We start from the raw sequence: 20,859 nt of genomic DNA, 5'->3' as shown, positions 1-20,859 counted from the left end.
TTTGCACTACATTTTCACAATTTTTCTAAAATAGCAGACCTACAAGCTCGTAGCGCGGCACTCGGTGCTGCGCTACAAGCTTGTAGATCTGCTATTTTTCAATAACTAAAGTATAACATAATGCTTAAATCACCAAAAGGGGTTCCCGCCCAGAATGGGTTAACTCAAATATCGTCACTTTCGGGGTGGACATCTTGTAATATGTCCTAAACCGTTAATATTCAGGGAACTGAATCGATCCAATGTAGTTATTATTTAGTATTAACAAGCTCTTGTTAATACTTTTCATTGATTAGTATTTATACAACCAACTAGACATACTGGACCACTTTCACAAATCTTCGGACGTAGGCGGTCTACAAGCTTGTTGAGCTTGGTTGTTTTGAGCTTGTAGATCAGCTACTTTTTGCTCGTCGTCATGTGACAAAGTAGGGCATTCATTTATGAAAAACGTAAAAAAGTTGAAATATGGACATAGAAGGTTTCTGCCCAACAGCAACGGTATGCGTAAAGGCACATGATATGAGGATACATTAATCATTGTTCCACTATGTTGTTTTTTTGCAGGAGGACCTTTCAGCCATGGCAATGAGACTAGCAGCCACGACTTGGAAGAAATGCCCACTGAGACTGTCACACACACACAAAGCAGTGGCTCTCCTGTTGCGGCTGTACCCTCTGGACCTGCGTCCACAGAACCGTCACAGACGACTGATGAGGACGTACCAGACACCAGTATCATAGACCTTTTCTCTGAGATTTATGACGGGATCAACGAGGAGGCCGGTGAAGGAATACACAGCAGTCGGAAAACGAATGCTGATGTAGAAGCTGCTCCCGTAGTGGAAACGTGCCAGGATTCTCCGCCGGCCAAGAAGCGACGTTTACCCAAGGCCAAACCTAAACCCAACCTTGGCCGAGCCGCTAGGTTTGCTCAGTCAACATCTAACGAAATTGAAGAAACGGCCACCGTGCCTGTCACGCAAATACAACGCGATGCCGCTCCTGTTGCAGCTGTACCTTCCTGCCCCGTGTCCACAGAATCATCACCACCGGCGACTGATATGAATGAACCAGACAAGCCAATGGAATCATCAAGTGTGACCGTTTCTTCTGAACTATCGACAGTATCGGTGTCAACACTGTCGGACGTTGTACCAGCACCCTTAGCTGAGCCTTCTACTGAAATGGTGCTCAGTGAAGACGAGTCTGTTAGTCAGAGAAACACTGCCAACATAGGACCTGGTCTTCAGATGGAATTGGGCACAGACATATCTGAGCAGCATTCCCCACAGAACAAGGGAAGCAGCTTCTCTAATGTTGAACACGAATGCATTTTGGGAGAGGCTATCAGAATGTCTATCACAAAGTCAGACTCTCATTCCAGTGAAGAAGCACTGACATATACTCAGAATAGTTGTACTGCTCATGCTCAAGATGAAACGATAACTGCCGGTATAGCTGCCACGGATGCTCAAGACGAAGCCAGGACTATAGCTGCCACAGAATTGCAAGTAATTAAAGAATCAGCTTTGGACATTATTCTGGTGCAAGACATAAGTGACTGTCCCGCTACCGTTTCATCAATAGGAACGTTGTCAGACAGTCATAGAAGCCGTAATGAAGCTGGATTTTCATCTCAGAATAAAAATAGTTGCTTCTCGGAGGATAAATCTGGAATGTTACCGCCCCAGACCACAGAAGACAAACATCTAGAGTCCACAGAGGACAATAAGGACACAGCAACACAGTTAGAACCACAACCAGTCGACAATACTCATCAGAATTCACCACAGTCTACCAACATCATTGAACCAAATGCATTTGAGTCGGCCTCTGCTGTTAGCCACTCACTCGCAGAGATCTGTACCTCTGAGGAGAAAAAGACATATGTCAAACCTACTTGTCAGGGAGAATCAAGCTCAGACTCTGGCTCAAATAAAACTGTACCCCAGCAAAGGAGATCACGCTTCCCCAAACTCAAACCCAACATAGGAATACCCACCATAAAAACACAGTCAAGGTTAGAGCTCCCAGGGGAAACTAATAAACAATCAGAAAAAGAATGCATGGACAGCTCCTCGAATGTCGGCCCAGAAAAACAACCCGTTGAGCATTTGAAACCACCACAGTCTTCCTCGAACACAGTCGATCACAGGCCACAAAGTCCTCGAGCCGCAAGGTCCGAAATGTTATTGGAAAAGAGTGACACTGATGTGGAGATGGTCAACGAGTCTTTTGGGGTCATTGACGAGCCGTTCACGGTGACAGGAAACGCTCCTGAATCTCAGAAAGGTCACAAAGTCATAAGTGAGGAGCCACAGAGAAAGGACAGTACTCCAGATGAGAGGAATGTCACCGACATGGTTTCTGCTTCACGCTTGCTATCGGTGGCAGAAAAGGATATCCCACAGAGAGGTCGTGTGGCCCGTGTGGCCCGTGTCGCTAAACCAGTCGACAATACTCTACAGAAATCACCACAGTCTACCAAAATCATTGAACCAAATGCATTTGAGTCTGCCTCTGCTGTTAGCCACTCACCTGTAGAGATCTGTACCTCTGAGGAGAAAAAGACAGATGTCAAACCTACATGTCAAGGAGACTCAAGCTCAGACTCTGGCTCAAAGCAAACTGTACCCCAGCAAAGGAGATCACGCTTCCCCAAACCCAACATAGGAGTACCCACCAGAAAAACACAGTCAAGGTTAGAGCTCCCAGGGGAAACTAATAAACAATCAGAAAAAAAATGCATGGTCAGCTCCTCGAATGTCTGCTCAGAAAAACAACCCGTTGAGCATTTGAAACCACCACAGTCTTCCTCGAACACAGTCGATCACAGGCCACAAAGTCCTCGAGCCGCAAGGTCCGAAATGTTATCGGAAAAGAGTGACACTGATGTGGAGATGGTCAACGAGTCTTTTTGGGTCGTTGACGAGCCGTTCACGGTGACAGGAAACGCTCCTGAAACTCAGAACATTGACAAAGTCACAAGTGAGGAGCCACAGAGAAAGGACAGTACTCCAGATGAGAGGAAAGCCACAGACATGGTTTCTGCTTCACACTTGCTATCGGCGGCAGAAAAGGATATCCCACAGAGAGGTCGTGTGGCCCGTGTCACTAAACCAGTCGACAATACTCTACAGAAATCACCACAGTCTACCAAAATCATTGAACCAAATGCATTTGAGTCGACCTCTGCTGTTAGCCACTCACCTGCAGAGATCTGTACCTCTGAGGAGAAAAAGACATATGTCAAACCTACTTGTCAAGGAGACTCGAGCTCAGACTCTGGCTCAAAGCAAACTGTACCCCAGCAAAGGAAACCACACTTCCCCAAACCCAACATAGGAGTACCCACCAGAAAAACACAGTCAAAATTCGAGCTCCCAGAGGAAACTAATAGACAATGCATGGTCAGCTCCTTGAATGTCGGCTCAGAAAAACAACCCGTGGAGCATTTGAAACCACCACAGTCTTCCTCGAACACAGTCGATCACAGCCCTCGAGCCGCAAGGTCCGAAATGTTATCGGAAAAGAGTGACACTGATGTGGAGATAGTCAACGAGTCTTTTTGGGTCGTAGACGAGCCGTTCACGGTGACAGAAAACGCTCCTGAAACTCGGAACATTGACAAAGTCACAAGTGAGGAGCCACAGAGAAAGGACAGTACTCCAGATGAGAGGAATGCCACAGACATGGTTTCTGCTTCACACTTGCTATCGGTGGCAGAAAAGGATATCCCGCAGAGAGGCCGTGTGGCCCGTGTGGCCCGTGTCACTAAACCAGTCGACAATACTCTACAGAAATCACCACAGTCTACCAACATAATTGAACCAAATGCATTTGAGTCGGCATCTGCTGTTAGCCACTCACTCGCAGAGATCTGTACCTCTGAGCAGAAAAAAACAGATGTCAAACCTACATGTCAAGGAGACTCGAGCTCAGACTCTGGCTCAAAGAAAACTGTACCCCAGCAAAGGAGATCACGCTTCCCCAAACCCAACATAGGAGTACCCACCAGAAAAACACAGTCAAGGTTAGAGCTCCCAGGGGAAACTAATAGACAATCAGAAAAAGAATGCATGGTCAGCTCCTCGAATGTCGGCTCAGAAAAACAACCCGTGGAGCATTTGAAACCACCACAGTCTTCCTCGAACACAGTCGATCACAGCCCTCGAGCCGCAAGGTCCGAAATGTTATCGGAAAAGAGTGACACTGATGTGGAGATAGTCAACGAGTCTTTTTGGGTCGTAGACGAGCCGTTCACGGTGACAGAAAACGCTCCTGAAACTCGGAACATTGACAAAGTCACAAGTGAGGAGCCACAGAGAAAGGACAGTACTCCAGATGAGAGGAATGCCACAGACATGGTTTCTGCTTCACACTTGCTATCGGTGGCAGAAAAGGATATCCCGCAGAGAGGCCGTGTGGCCCGTGTGGCCCGTGTCACTAAACCAGTCGACAATACTCTACAGAAATCACCACAGTCTACCAACATAATTGAACCAAATGCATTTGAGTCGGCATCTGCTGTTAGCCACTCACTCGCAGAGATCTGTACCTCTGAGCAGAAAAAAACAGATGTCAAACCTACATGTCAAGGAGACTCGAGCTCAGACTCTGGCTCAAAGAAAACTGTACCCCAGCAAAGGAGATCACGCTTCCCCAAACCCAACATAGGAGTACCCACCAGAAAAACACAGTCAAGGTTAGAGCTCCCAGGGGAAACTAATAGACAATCAGAAAAAGAATGCATGGTCAGCTCCTCGAATGTCGGCTCAGAAAAACAACCCGTTGAGCATTTGAAACCACCACAGTCTTCCTCGAACACAGTCGATCACAGGACAGAAAGTCCTCGAGCCGCAAGGTCCGAAATGTTATCGGAAAAGAGTGACACTGATGTGGAGATGGTCAACGAGTCTTTTTGGGTCGTTGACGAGCCGTTCACGGTGACAGGAAACGCTCCTGAAACTCAGAACATTGACAAAGTCACAAGTGAGGAGCCACAGAGAAAGGACAGTACTCCAGATGAGAGGAAAGCCACAGACATGGTCTCTGCTTCACACTTGCTATCGGTGGCAGAAAAGGATATCCCACAGAGAGGTCGTGTGGCCCGTGTGGCCCGTGTCACTAAACCAGTTGACAATACTCTACAGAAATCACCACAGTCTACCAAAATCATTGAACCAAATGCATTTGAGTCGGCCTCTGCTGTTAGCCACTCACCTGTAGAGATCTGTACCTCTGAGGAGAAAAAGACAGATGTCAAACCTACTTGTCAAGGAGACTCTGGCTCAAAGAAAACTGTACCCCAGCAAAGGAAACCACGCTTCCCCAAACCCAACATAGGAGTACCCACCAGAAAAACACAGTCAAAATTCGAGCTCCCAGAGGAAACTAATAGACAATGCATGGTCAGCTCCTCGAATGTCGGCTCAGAAAAACAACCTGTGGAGCATTTGAAACCACCACAGTCTTCCTCGAACACAGTCGATCACAGTCCTCGAGCCGCAAGGTCCGAAATGTTATCGGAAAAGAGTGACACTGATGTGGAGATAGTCAACGAGTCTTTTTGGGTCGTTGACGAGCCGTTCACGGTGACAGAAAACGCTCCTGAAACTCGGAACATTGACAAAGTCACAAGTGAGGAGCCACAGAGAAAGGACAGTACTCCAGATGAGAGGAATGCCACAGACATGGTTTCTGCTTCACACTTGCTATCGGTGGCAGAAAAGGATAGCCCGCAGAGAGGCCGTGTGGCCCGTGTGGCCCGTGTCACTAAACCAGTCGACAATACTCTACAGAAATCACCACAGTCTACCAACATAATTGAACCAAATGCATTTGAGTCGGCATCTGCTGTTAGCCACTCACTCGCAGAGATCTGTACCTCTGAGGAGAAAAAAACAGATGTCAAACCTACATGTCAAGGAGACTCAAGCTCAGACTCTGGCTCAAAGAAAACTGTACCCCAGCAAAGGAAACCACGCTTCCCCAAAGTCAAACCCAACATAGGAGTACCCACCAGAAAAACACAGTCAAGGTTAGAGCTCCCAGGGGAAACTAAACAATGCATGGTCAGCTCCTCGAATGTCGGCTCAGAAAAACAACCCGTTGAGCATTTGAAACCACCACAGTCTCCCTCGAACACAGTCGATCACAGGCCAGAAAGTCCTCGAGCCGCAAGGTCCGAAATGTTATCGGAAAAGAGTGACACTGATGTGGAGATGGTCAACGAGTCTTTTTGGGTCGTTGACGAGCCGTTCATGGTGACAGGAAACGCTCCTGAAACTCAGAACAGTGACAAAGTCATAAGTGAAGAGCCACAGAGAAAGGACAGTACTCCAGATGAGAGGAATGCCACCGACATGGTTTCTGTTTCACACTTGCAATCGGTGGCAGAAAAGGATAGCCCACAGAGGAGAGAACGTGTCACTAAAGTCAAACCCAACCTGCGGCAGGCCACTAGAGCCACACGGCCACAGCTCCTGGTGCAAACCCTCGCCTGCTCTGAATCAGACGGACTGGTCACGGGCACCGGAATACAACCAACCCAGGATTTAGATGTGCAAATACTGGAAGATTCGAGCAAGGATACATCATCACAACAGTCTCTCTTCATCCCAAAACATTCGGGGTCTATGAAAGAACCAGGCGCTCTTTCAGTGATGCCGAGCTCGCCTTTGGTAACTTTGGGAAGCAGCAGTTTAGCAGCCGACGTCCTAAATGAAGACGATGTTATTGTGGATGAGACGTCATGGATTATCGAGAATCCGTTTGAAGGGACAGACTGTGTCCCTGAAACTCAGATCACCGACATGCCCACTAGTAAACCTCTACCCGCAGAGGAGCCTTCTACCAGTCAACACAAGATGGTTCCCACCAGTGAACCTCTATCCACAGAGGAGCCGTGTACCAGCCAGCTGAAGATAAAAATAAAATCTCTTCCAAAGAGGGGCGGCAGAGTCACACAGGCCAGAAAAGGCAAAGTAAGTGAACCACAGCCCACAGAAGATGCAACTACCACTGGAGTTGCTCCCCCAGAGTGGGAGGAAAACAAGGTCGTAGACGAATTAAGAGAAACCGTCTCAAAGCGGACCAGGACGGGCCATTCTACTACCGATAAGACCTCTGTGAACCCCAAACAAGGCACCAGAGCCTCAAGATCTAAACCACAACTCACAGAAACTATCTGTGCAGGCTCGGAGCCAGAGACTGTCAGCGAAGCATCGCTCCCTACTGTGGGCGACAACTCGACCCCAACAAAACAAGCTCACAGTTCTATTATGCAGTCGTCACCGTCACGGTCTGCCCAGCACTCGGAACGTCAAAATCCAGTAACTGGAGAAATCGGCGGTGAGATTATGACCTCCCCTGAATATACCATAGATAGTGAAGTAGCCTGGCTTATCGAAGATCCTTTTTCGATTAGTAACACGGAGGCCATCGAGTCGTCTACTGAACCTGCTGATGCCTCCGCTCGGTCTAAACGTGGACGTGGACAGACTTCTAGAGCAAGCAGAAAACGAGAGCCAACGCAGATCAACCCTGATCCTCACCCATGGACTGATGTAATCCACGTGTCTGACTCGGACCAGGACGTCGGAGATCATACCGTTGTCCAGGAAGGCCTGTCTGAGTCCTGCACCTCTGAGCCGACAGCCAAGGATAGTCTGCAAGATTTACAACAGTAAGATATAGTCATCACTAATGGCCGCAACTATTGATTATATTCCTTAAATTATATTCTATCAATTACGGTTTCGATTAATCTAACAATTTTGAAAAGCAATTCTTGTTTTTTTGTATACATGACTGAACCGATTAGTCTGACCATTTGAACTCTATTTTATTATTTGCTGTACAATGGTGTTGCACAGAAATATCCAATATATATAATATATATAACGTGACCGTGTAAAAAAACTATTTTTGTATTGATTATCCAAAATCAATCATTTTAATAAAATCATAAATACATATATATATATATATATGCACACACACACACACACACACACACAATTGTTTATTAAAGCGATTAGTTTGATTCACTATTTCACCTCTAGTGAATATTGTTATTAGCAAGTAGTTGTGGAAATGTTACGATGAATTTTGTAGCTATGAATTATTTCTGCAAACGCGTGCAGGCCATCCTTTTGAAGACGAGATGTGCACGGTAACATTACGAGTGACAAACTGGACATTTCTTTGTCTCCTCCCACAGTGTCGATGACACCTCGTCGGGGACGTGCGAGCGTGAGAAGACGTCAACGAAGGCAGAAACCGTCTCAAAGCGGACCAGGACGGCCCATTCTACTACGGATAAGACCTCTGTAAACCCCAGACGAGGCACCAGAGCCACAAGATCTAAACCACAACCCACAGAAACTATCTGCGCAGGCTCGGAGCCAGAGACTGTCAGCGAAGCATCGCTCCCTACTGTAGGCACCACCAACTCGACCCCAACAAAACAAGCTCACAGTTCCATTATGCAGTCGTCACCATCACGGTCTGCCCAGCACTCCAAACATCAAAATCCAGTAACTGGTGAAATCGGCGGTGAGATTATGACCTCCCCTGAGTATACCATAGATGGTGAAGTAGCCTGGCTTATCGAAGATCCTTTTTCGATTAGTAACACGGAGGCCATCGAGTCGTCTACTGAAGCCGCTGCGCCATCTACTAGTCTGGTGATAGAAGCTGGATCTGTACCGCAAAGTGGCTTCACCCTGAGACCTTCCACAGAAGACAAAGAGCTGAAACCTAAGGCCAGGACAGATGCAGCTTCTACTAGAGCAAGCAGAAAACGAGAGCCAACGCAGACCAACCCTGATCCTCACCCATGGACTGATGTGATCCACGTGTCTGACTCGGACCAGGACGTCGGAGATCATACCGTTGTACAGGAAGGCCTGTCTGAGTCCTGCACCTCTGAGCCGACAGCCAAGGATAGTCTGCAAGATTTACAACAGTAAGATATAGTCATCACTTATCAGTTTCGGTTTCGATTAATCTAACATTATTGAGAAGATTTTTTTTTAAATATATGTCAACAAATCAAAAGGAAAACTTGACCGAACACGACTCGCTCACTGTATAACAAAATTAAGTAAAAACTTCTATAGACTTAGACTTAGGGAAACATTTTTCCTTTTATTTTATCATGCTCATAAAGTGCTTTGTGCTCAAAGTGCAATTAAAAAGCAAACGTTTCAGTCCTAATACCTTCGTCAGTGCTATATATATATATATAGATATAGCCACCGCTCCTGTAATTAAGTTTGAAAAAAAGGACAAAGAAAGGCGCAACAGTTTTCTCAGTGCTTCAACAAATCAAAAGGAAAACATTATTTCTAACTGTTTTTTTTATAAGAGACTGAACTCATTTATCTGACTCTGACCATTTGAATACTATTTTATAATTTGCTGTACAACCTGTAAAAAAAAAAGAAAAAAAATCTATTGATTATCCTGCAAACACGTGCAGGCCATTTGAAGAGGAGATGTGCAACAGTACACGGTAACATTACACGCGACAAACCGGACATTTCTTTTTGTCTCCTCCCTCAGTGCCGTTGGCGCCTCGTCGGGGACGTGCGAGCATGAGAAGACGTCAACGAAGACTCCGCACACTCGCAGGGCCAGGCTCCCTAAACCCAAACCTTGCCTGGGCAACGGCAGTCGCCGCGCACACACGCCGTCAGTCCAGCATCCAACACCAGGTTTGAGAAACTTCAAATTCATTGTCTCATGACAGGTGTACAAAGAAAAAATAAAACAATTTCACCCACTTCTTTACAGGTTTTTTATCATTTGTAGTTCCCTAGTTTGCTTGATGATGATGCAGATGCACTTTCTTCTTTTCCAGCAGCTTCCAGTTCTGGTCAGAACAAGGTAGCAGTGTCTGGTGATGGTGCTGTGGACACTCTGGAGCACTCAAAACCCTGCCCCGACACCCAGCCACCAGTAGAGGGTGCCACCGTAGAGGAATACAAACACGGCAGTCCTTCCAGTCAGGCTGTCTATAGTACTGTGGCCAGCCCGACTCGAACACCAGTGATTTCGGCTGTCTGTACCCTGGCCAGCCCGACTCGACCTAGGATTTCGGCTGTCTGTACTTTGGCCAGCCCGACTCGACCTAGGATTTCGGCTGTCTGTACTCTGGCCAGCCCGACTCGAATACCAGTGATTTCGGCTGTGTGTACTCTGGCCACCCCGACTCGACCTGTGATTTCGGCTGTGTGTACTCTGGCCAGCCCGACTCGACCTAGGATTTCGGCTGTCTGTAGCCTGGCCAGCCCGACTCAAAGACCTGTGATTTCAGGTGTCTGCAGTCTAGCCAGTCCGACTCAAAGACCTGTCCTGGTAAGGATCAGTGGCGGCCAAAGCACTCCCAACAACCCCCAGTACTTAGAATACAACACCAGTGCTTGAGTCAAAGTAATGGATACTCCTGGTCAAATATTGCTAAACTACTAAGTGAAAGTTACTGTCAAATTTGTACTCGAGTTAAAAGTACGGGAGACTAGTACTTGCTTTTGAAAATACTTAGAAGTATTGAAAGGTACAAATCACAATGTAAATATTCTTTCTAGTATCGATGCATTGCTGTATTGAAATATATAATAATGAGGGCCGATTTTCGTATTAACTTAACCCATTTTGACCTGAGATCAGATTCTAAAAATGTCTTCTACATCCTGACAGTTTTCTGAACTTTCGATGTTTCGATTTTTCAAAAATAGCAGACCTACAAATATAGACAGACTTAAATATACAAAGAATGACTGACGGGTAGCAATAATCCAAATGAATACTGTACTATCATGGCCACACGCTATATGTTTGTTGGATGGCACACACACACCCACCTTCTAATGAGAGCGCAAAATCTGCCTTGGAAGAGCCACCCATCGACTAATCTAATATACGGCAACCTTCCCCGTGTTTCTTCACTAGTCCGATCCAGAATAACACAGTTTGCCGGCCACTGCTACAGAGCTGACAATGAGTTAAATATCTTCCCTTCTTCTCTGGGGTCCTGCCTCAAAGCAGACCAGAGGTAGAAAACTGTCGTTCCCTGATGCCATCGCTAATAGGGACACATACATCAGTAAAGCAGGAACTGGGGGGTGGCAATGAAGGACCGGGAAGTCTGGCGTGATATTGTGAAATCCACGATCTCGACCCCGGTCAAAAAAATGATGATGATGATGATGTCCAAAGCTGATAGTTTTCAGGATTCAAATTCAAAAGTAGCAGATCTCCAAGCTCAAAATGCATTGCTTTGCTTCACGTTTCGAGCTTGCAGATCTGCCACTTTTGATACTTTTGTGTGAGACTAGTAGTATGATCAAGTAGGGTGTTACTTTTTAATTAAAACGTTTTCTGCCCTACAGCAACGATATATTTAACCTTATACATTCAAAATGTTTCTAAAAGTTTGAATTTGGAAGTAACCAATGGTCTGGGCTATTTCATAAGAGCAAAGGCTCAATCTGCGATTTCTTCAACTGTAATGTAGAACATTACATGATATGTTTAGAAGAATATGAACAAAACGTCACACTTCTACATATTATGCTAACTGTTTAGTTAACGGTGCTAGTGTGGCAGGGCTCCTTTTCACAAATCACATGCAGATTGGGACTTGGCCTAGCAAACGTTTTCAGTCGAGAGCTCTTATTTATAGCTTCAAACCATGTGTAATAACTGTGACGGGCCCGTGTGTACTGATGTATTCATGTGATCTTCTCAGGACACTGGTGCGGCGAGTTACTCGGCGGTCACGGCACACCCAGAAGGTACGTAGGGCTGATAACACTGTGCTTCTCATGTCAACGTCTGCCCAAACTGATGTTTATTTGACAGCGAACCCCCATCTGAAAATACTTTGTGCCAGGGACCCGTTTTATCCTAAAACGTTTTCAAAATTAAAAAATGTTCCAACATTTTCAAGGTTAACCCATTTCGACCGAGCTCGATTCTACAAAATGTCTTCTAAATCTTGACAGTTTTCTGAAAAAGCTATGTTTCTTCGATTTTTCAAAAATAGCAGACCTTTCTTCGATTTTTCAAAAATAGCAGACCTACAAGCTCGTAGCGCGCCACTCGGTGGCGAGCTATGAGCTTGTAGGTCTGCTATTTTTCAATAGCTAAAGCATAACACAATGCTAACAACCAAAAGGGGTTCAGATATAAATGGTCCAAGGGATGCGATCGTAGTGAAGATGAATATTCAAGCAAATTTGATACAGGCAATTCAATTCAGTTCAATTCAGCAATTCAACAATGAATAAGTACATTTTCACAGTGGCTGACATGTCCACCAGAATAATTAATTTGCTTGCTTATTATGTATTTTATACCCGTTTTATATAAAGTAGACGCTCAGTACCTAGCTCGTCATGCACGTTTCCAGCACAGCGTAAAAAACCCTTCACTCCCACAATTCAAAACATACGCTGGCTCAAGGAGAGGGGGAAAAAAGCTGTGGTTGACAAACGCATAAACGTTGTACTGCATGATTTACATAATTTCATGTATGTTTTTGTTTGTCTTTCGTTTGTCAGGTCTGTTGGAGCAGGTCCCTTCAGACAATGAAGAGCCCTTCTTCATCCTCTCTCTCACGGAGGTCCCGTATCTCCATGATTCACAGAGGTCAGTGTCTTCTTCTTCTGTCGTATGTCCTTAGACCTTCAGCTCCGTTGCAGCAAGCCAGTCCAGTGTGTCATTGTCTAGGTCAATTAGCCCACGATCACCATTCGGTGGCCGGTATATAGGGCAGCTGGTCAGCACGTGTTCCACAGTCTGTGATGGGTCCCCACATTCGCAGTGGGCACTGTCTGTGAGACCCCACTTCTGCATAGATGCACCAAAGTGTCCCACACCCGTCCTCAGGCGGTTGAGGGTTGTCCACTCCTTGCGTCAGTGTCTGACTGGTGCCAACAAAGACGGCCATGATCCTAGTCAAAGAGACTCTATAACAAGAGATGGACAGTCCTTGTCTTTTTTTTAATCACCACTAGATGGTGCTGCATCACTCCAAGATGGCGACACGTAATACTGATATTCCGAATTAATGTTAATGTAACATCTCAAACACGCACGTAGACATGTGCGTGCATATACATGCATGCATGCGCACAACGTGCACCCTGAAATTCTGAATGAATATGTTACTAATTTCTGCTTTGATCCATTCATAATAAATATGATACATAATGAGTAAATAAGTATAGTAGCATGCATATTTATAATACTTTTTCACTGTTTAAACAGACCAGTTCTGTAGAAGCGTTGAATATATGATGGTAGAATAGAATAAAAACTTGTTTTTGTTTGTACAGCACACTTTTTAATGTTTTTTTTGTTGTTTTGCTTTTAACCCATTTAGGCCTGACGTCGAAATTTAAAAAAATGTCTTCTAAATCCTGAAATACCTATGTTTCTATATCAGTGGTTCTCAAACTATTTCAAGGACCCCAAAAATTATCTGTAATTGGCCACCAACCCCATCTGAATTGTTGTTGTTCCCCCAGAAGCAAAGATTTTAGTTAAAAAACGTTCGCTCTGAAAGAATATATATTCAAAGATTTGCGCCACACTTTTAAGATTTTTCAAAAATAGCAGTAGATCTACAAGCTCATAGCGCGGCACTTGGTGCCACGCTATGAGCTTGTAGATCTGCTATTTTTCAATAGCTAAAGTATAACAAAACACCAAAAGGGGTTCCCGTTCAGAATGGGTTAAGGAGCAACCGGGAGTTGAGTTAATGGGAGTGTCGTCTCTTGTTATAGAATGTCTTTGTCCTAGTCTTTGGGATGCATTTTATCATTTTTCTTAGATAGTATTTTTATTTTTTATTTTTTTGCCATGCTACACCGTCTTAGAACAAAGTATAAAATGAGCTTTTGAATCTCAATTTGACATTTTCACTTTCCCAGCAGTGGAGGTTTCCCTTCCTCGGGAGACAGTTTACACAGTTTGACGCTCTGCGATGTGCCTGTACCCGTGAGCGGAGAGGCAGGACCTGACGGAACTGGCCAGACTTATGATCCCACCCCAGAACCAGAGCCTGCCTGCCCCCCAGAACCAGAGCCTGCCTGCCCCCCAGAACCAGAGCCCGCCTGCCCCCCAGCTCAACCACAAACCATGCAGCCAGCAGCAGCAGCAGCAGCACGAGACACCCTTAGAGAATCCTCCCACATAGAGGTGGAACAGAAAGACCCGGGCTATGTGGGCCACAGCAGCTCGCCAGTAGAACTTCCTCCTGACACCAGCAACACTCTGAAGAGGTGAGTTGACTGTAAACATTCAACATATTGTAACGATGAGTTCTCAGCCTTTTTAGTTTCAAGGACCTCCAGTTTGATAAAGATGGAGTGCCGTGATTCTTGTATTTATTCTGTTTTGTATGTGTCTATGGAGTTAACATGACTTTAATAGATCTAATAGATTTGTATAGTGGTTAGAATATTGAAATATGTCTTCCCTGTGTATTTTTGGTTTCTTCCTGAAAGCTGAAAGCCTATCATTTAGCTGGGGGTCCCTGGCGTTCCTGGACCCCACGTTGACAACCAGCGATTTGACACATTTTCATGCTATTTATTATCTCCCATTTTCCAAGGCCTGGCAGAAAACCCAAGGGATTCCTCTCCTTCCTGTCCGACAAGTCCAGCGCGCCTCCGTCCCGCCCGGCCAGAGCGCCGTCCCAGGCGCCTCAGCTCAGCGCCTCGCGTACAGGAAGGAGACGAGCTGCCCCCCCGACGGCCTCCGCAACAATACCGCCGCGCGTAGACGAGAAGCCCTCGACGTCTACCGCTCCCCCAAACCCCTCAACGTCTACCGCTCCCCCAAACCCCCAGACACAACGAGCCGGGAAGGATTTTAAACAGAGCTGCCATGACACTAGCAAGATGGACCCAGAACCCAATACCTCCCACTACCCGGAGCCAGAACCCAGTACCTCTCAATACCCGGACCTAGAACCCAGTACCTCCGGTACTGTAGACAGGACAGCAAACGTTTCCTTACATACAACACAACCGTCTGCTCCATTACAGTTGATACAGTCTACTGTTGATGATGGCTCTCATTCCATGCTGGAGGAGGAGCATCAGGACTTTGTGGAAGACGTGGAGGAGGAGCCTACCAACGTAACGCAGTTCTTCTTAAATGACATTTTCACAGATATGGACGACGAACAATGACAGCAACTTGGGACACGGAGGAATAACTAGATTTTATTTTATTTTATAATTCACAGACGTTAACGTAGAATGATTGCTTTGGGGACATTCACTACGGGATTCACTACGCTTATAGTCATATCATGAATGCATTTTCAGTTGAGAGGAAGTTAGTCTAGCAGAGATCTCTGCCTACCGATATGTCTGGTGAGTGACATCTTAAATTTAAATTGTACTTGGGAATAACACTTGGTGGAAACGATACAGATAAAAAAAATAGCATTATTGCAGAACAAATGCTAAGACTTTGAGGCAGTCCTTCATATTGGGAACTCTCAGGCAGACTTGATGCTCCGGCCACAAAACGGCCTGGCCAATCAGCAGCAGCTAGAGGCGGGATCATGGCATACACAGTGCTGCCTTGCTCCCGCCTCTAGCTGCCGCTGATTGGCCAGACCGTTTTGTGGCCGGGCATCAAGTCTGCCTGAGAGTTCCCAGATGGGAGCAGGAGGGGGAACCCAGTGTACTCTTTGCTGCCCCATCTGGCGGTGTCAGTCCTTCATATTGGGACTCGTATTGGGAATTGTTTTTCAAAGCAGTTTGTGTAGGTTTGTTGGCAGAGGTTTCTCTGCTGTACTAGGCCTTACATTGAATTTAGATTAGGGCTGAAACTAGGCATGTCCCGATCACGTTTTTTCACTCCCCGAATCCGATTCCGATCATTACATTTTGAATATCTGCCGATACCGATTTTTCCCGATACGATATTTATATTTTTATAGAACACATATGCCATATCACAACAGTACAATATCCAAAATCACAGACAATATCCAGTCTAATATCATTATATGGATATAATATTGATACTAGGGATGTCCCGATCACGTTTTTTTGCTACCGATCCGATTCCGATCATTTTCAAATGATGTGAACAGCCCTGATTTCCGATCACGTGATTGGATCGGGACAACCCTAGCTGAAACTATCGATTAATTTATTCAAATAACTTTTTCGGGTATTTTCTTTCTTTCTGTATATACGGTATTTCTTTTATAATCAACAGATTATAATAAGCAAAGCATTTTGAATAGTTTTTTTTATAAAGTCTTAAGCCCTGTGTTATACTTTGCCGTACAACAGTGTCTTATACGGCAAAACAGCTGATCTTCTAGCTCAAACGCACTACTTTCTGTATTGCATATACAGAAAGTGTGAAATAATACAAATATATATTATTTCCCACCCCAAAAAACCTTAATCTATTGAATTGGTTCATTCAATTATAACCGTTGCACCCCTAATTTAGCTCAGACGGGTCAGCAGACAGAGGGGACTACCCTTTTCGCAGAGCCTGGGAGTCGATAGGCGCTGATGGGGGCGTTTGTTTTACAGCGCCGGCAGAAAACGTCATTCTGGCAGCCTGATCCTGACCCACACCACCTGGGTTCGAATCCCACTGCCACCACTATAACAACCACTATAACACCACTATAACAACTACTTTTTTTGGCCGATAAAGTATGTTAGGGTTAAGGTTAGGCTTTGTATTATATCGTTTATGTGAGGTTAGGTTTCTGGTTAACCACTAACCCTTAAGGTTAGGTCTAAGCATAGTTTTTGTGAGGTTAAGGTTACTAGGTTTAAGCATAGTTTTTGTGAGGTTAAGGTTACTAGGTTTAAGCATAGTTTTTGTGAGGTTAAGGTTACTAGGTTTAGGCATAGTTTTAAAGGAGAATTCCATGCTAGAAGGCTTTCTTTGTAGTTGTTACGTCCCCACCAAAGAGGTCCAGGTGTTATTTTGTGAAAAAGTGCATTATTGGCATATAAGCCTATAAGTATAAGCCCTCAATGGGGGTTGGGTTTTTGTGCTAATTCGCTTATTTCCATCGAAATAAGTAGTAAAGTCAAAGTGTGCCGCTTGGGATACTATTTACATTATGAAGAGAGGATATACACACAAATTTGTATTTTTGAGTGCTGGAAATAAGCGAATTAGCACAACACCCCAATGCCCCATTCAATGCAATTCAATTCATTGAGGGCTTATGGTAGGGGAAATGGCCAATAATGTGCTTTTTCACAAAACAACACATGGACCTCTTTGGTGGGGACGTAACAACTACAAATAAAGGTAAGAAAGCCTTCTAGCATGGAATTCTCCTTTAAGGTTAGGTTTAAGCATAGTTTTTTGTGGGGTTAAGGTTAGGTTTAAGCATAGTTTTTGTGAGGTTAAGGTTAGGTTTAAGCATAGTTTTTGTGAGGTTAAGGTTAGGTTTAAGCATAGTTTTTGTGAGGTTATATAACCACTTGCGTGCCGGTCCAAATGAAGCGCTCTCTCCCGACCCGGGCCGGCGGGGTAAAACAAAACAAGCGCCCCCTCAACTCCCATAGACTCCTAGGCTCTGCAAAAAAAAGGGTAGTTCCGTAGGCAGAGATCTCTGGTCTACACGAGACCTTAAGTGTTCATTTGACCTGCAGTTGACTTACAGTTTTGTCTCATGAAGGTTCCTTAAATGTTTTTATTTTCTGTAACATAATGTGAATATTTTGTTTACTATGTACTCTTGTGTTTTGATTTGTTTTGTGGTGTGTATTGATATTGAAAACAAAAATAGAATTATCCAATTAAGACCCATCTGACTTCTCGTATATTTGCGTGATTTATATCACTGGGGTCAAAAGAAACTCTTCTGCTTCCATAGGCCTCACTCACACGGTCGCAACAGATTGCTGTATGCTTGTTGTATACAAAGGGTGTGACACAGCTTGCCCCAATGCATTGCCAATGGGAGTCACATGGTTTGACACAACATTTTTGTTGTATGAGGGGGGAGGGGGGAAGTCGAAACACAGCCGAAAGCCATACAACAGCTTGTAGTCCAAAATGTTGTATCAAACCATGTGACCTCCATTGGAAATGCATTGGGGCGGCCATGACACTCACAACATTCATACAACAAGCATACAGCAATGCAGTAAAGGTCTGAGTGAGGCCATACCAGGCAGTGGTGGCAAAAGTACTCGTTTTACTTAAGTAAAAGTATGGATACTTCAATGTAGATTATACTCTGTTAAAAGTAGAAGTTCTAAATTTACTTGAGTAACCAACGTATTGGTATCAAAATGTACTTAGAGTACTAAAAGTATTCATTCATTACTCAGAATGTCCCATTTCACAAGTTTTCATATGTAATAAATAATACAAATACATTGTTTACAAATCTTTTGAAAATAGCCAATCTACAAGCTCAATTGAATGTTTTGTGATAGTAATCACAATCTAGAAACTACCTAGTAACTACACGTTTCTAATACACGTTTCAAATTTTAGTTGAGTAAAAGTATATTTGCCTCTGACATGTAGTAGAGTTTAGTTGCGGTATAAGTAATGGAAAAGGAAATTCTCAAGTAAAGTAAAAATGCCTAGGAATTGTTAACCCATTCTGGACGGGAACCCCTTTTGGTGTTAAAAGGGCCTTGCAAACGGGGAGCGATAAAACGCGCCTATAGTTAATTTTCAATGAGACCTGCGTTTTTGCTCGGAGAAGTCGCGGTGCGACAACGCAAGCATATTTATGTGAGCGCGGTCCCGTGAATTTATTGCGCGCATGCTCGTTACGTGCACACGCCCGCGACTCACCAGACCTGGATTCTGTTTAGCTTTTTTTTACGCTTGCATTGTCGCGCCCCTCTTCAACAGACCTGTAGGAGACCTGTGTTGATCCAGGCAACGTTCCTCGCTTCACGTTTGCAAGGCCCTTTAAGCATTATGTTATACTTTAGGTGTTGAAAACTAGCAGATTTACAAGCTTGTAGATCTGCTATTTTTGAAAAATCGTGAAAATGTGGCACAAATCTTTAAATATATATTCTTTCAGAGCGAACGTTTTTAACTCAAATCTTTGCTTCTGGGATCGTCCCTGGAACTATATATTTTCAGATGGGGGTCGGCGGCCAATTACATATAGTTTTTGGGGTCCTTGACATAAAAAGTTGAGCACCACTGACATGGAAATACATGTTTTTTCAGAAAAGGATTTAGAAGCCATTCTTTTAGAATCGGCCTCAGGTCTAAATGTTTTAAGTGCCAGTAGCCTACTTGAGTAAATGCAATTAGTTACTTAACACCACAAGGTTATTTTTTACTGAGTCTGTTCGGTCTAACTTGATGTCTAAAGGCCACAATGATGACACTGAACGGTGGTGGCTCAGGGGTAGAGTGGCTGGATGCCAGTTAATTCGAACCCCAGAGTTGGTGTCGAATTGTCCTTGACCAAGACACTGAACCCCTAATTGCTCCTGGTGTGTTGGTTGGTGCCTTGTATGGTTTCCGCTGCCATCGGTGTATGAATGTTTGTGTGTGAATGGGTGAATTGTAAAGCGACTTGGATAAAGGAGCTATATAAATGCACCTCTTACCATTTACTGAACTTAATCTAGTGCAGACCACACTGATTTTCCTGGTTTCAGGTGAAGTAGTAGATGATGTCACTGAACTGAATCCAGTGCAGACCACACTGACATTCCTAGTTTCAGGTGAAATGGCCGACTGAATTTTCATATTCATATTTTTTTATCGTCAAATATATAGTCCATTGTCTCGAGTGATTCCCGTCTTTTTTTCAAATCCTCAAAAATGATGAAAAACGGCATGCTATAGTATGCCGTCGGAGATGGGCTACAGCCCATGGTCAAAAATAAAAAACGAGGATTTGAAAAAAAAGACGAAAATCACTCCGAGACCATGGGCTATAGTCCATTGTCTCGAGTGATTTCCGTCTATTTTTCAAATCCTCAAAAATGGGATCCTCAAAAATGATGAAAAACAGCATGGTATAGTATGCCGTCTGAGATGGGCTACAGCCCATGGTCAAAAATGAAAAAGGAGGATTTGAAAAAAAGACGAAAATCACTCCGAGACCATGGGCTATAGTCCATTGTCTCGAGTGATTTTCGTCTTTTTTTCAAATCCTCAAAAATGATGAAAAACGGCATGCTATAGTATGCCGTCTGAGATGGGCTACAGCCCATGGTCAAAATTATGAAAAACAAGGATTTGAGAAAAAGAAGAAAATCACTCCGAGACCATGGGCTATAGTCCATTGTCTCGAGTGATTTCCGTCTTTTTTTCAAATCCTCAAAAATGATGAAAAACGGCATGCTATAGTATGCCGTCTGAGATTTGCTACAGCCCATGGTCAAAAATGATGAAAAACAAGGATTTGAGAAAAAGACGAAAATTACTCCGAGACCATGGGCTATAGTCCATTGTCTCGAGTGATTTCCGTCTTTTTTTCAAATCCTCAAACGGCATGCTATAGTATGAGATGGGCTACAGCCCATGGTCAAAAATGAAAAACGAGGATTTGAAAAAAGGATGAAAATCACTCCGAGACCATGGGCTATAGTCCCCTACTCAAATCTTTACTTTCAAGACCAATTTCAGGAGAACTAAACAAACAAAAGCAGTGTGAATTGTCTGGACCCAGTGGCTCAGTGTGTTAGGACGCTGCCACATGATCGGGAGATGGTGAGTTCAAACCCCACTCAAGTCTTTACTTTCAAGACCGATTTCAGAAGAAGAAAACCAACAAAAAAGCAGTGTGATTTGTCTGGACCCAGTGGCTCAGTGTGTTAGGACGCTGCCACATGATCGTGAGAT

General features: G+C 44.4%; 1 protein-coding gene and 1 long non-coding RNA gene across 6 annotated transcripts in view; both read left to right on the top strand.

Annotated features, from left to right (window-relative positions):
• The window catches only part of LOC306939832 (uncharacterized protein), a 33,419-nt gene extending 18,200 nt beyond the window's left edge, over positions 1 to 15,219 (top strand). For 3 of the 5 annotated variants that reach the window (XM_079524573.1, XM_079524570.1, XM_079524574.1), the window contains 8 exons: positions 568 to 7,690; positions 8,228 to 8,974; positions 9,574 to 9,725; positions 9,872 to 10,368; positions 11,762 to 11,807; positions 12,576 to 12,663; positions 13,950 to 14,300; positions 14,633 to 15,219. In XM_079524573.1, coding sequence (XP_079380699.1) covers positions 568 to 7,690; positions 8,228 to 8,974; positions 9,574 to 9,725; positions 9,872 to 10,368; positions 11,762 to 11,807; positions 12,576 to 12,663; positions 13,950 to 14,300; positions 14,633 to 15,215 — 9,587 coding nt within the window. In that variant the 3' untranslated portion in view covers positions 15,216 to 15,219. The remainder of the gene's footprint in view (positions 1 to 567; positions 7,691 to 8,227; positions 8,975 to 9,573; positions 9,726 to 9,871; positions 10,369 to 11,761; positions 11,808 to 12,575; positions 12,664 to 13,949; positions 14,301 to 14,632) is intronic. The other 2 variants (XM_079524572.1, XM_079524571.1) reach the window with 2 other exon arrangements.
• A 2,044-nt stretch (positions 15,220 to 17,263) lies between these two features.
• LOC306939833 lies at positions 17,264 to 18,407 on the top strand. The gene is made up of 2 exons (XR_013791934.1): positions 17,264 to 17,369; positions 17,470 to 18,407. It is a non-coding gene; the product is annotated as an uncharacterized lncRNA (long non-coding RNA).
• Positions 18,408 to 20,859: the final 2,452 nt, after the last annotated feature.

This window comes from Electrona antarctica (assembly GCF_951216825.1).
Source record: "Electrona antarctica genome assembly, chromosome: 16".
Taxonomy (NCBI): domain Eukaryota; kingdom Metazoa; phylum Chordata; class Actinopteri; order Myctophiformes; family Myctophidae; genus Electrona; species Electrona antarctica.
Note: the sequence above shows the minus strand (reverse complement) of the source record. Positions and strands in the feature narration are given on the sequence as shown.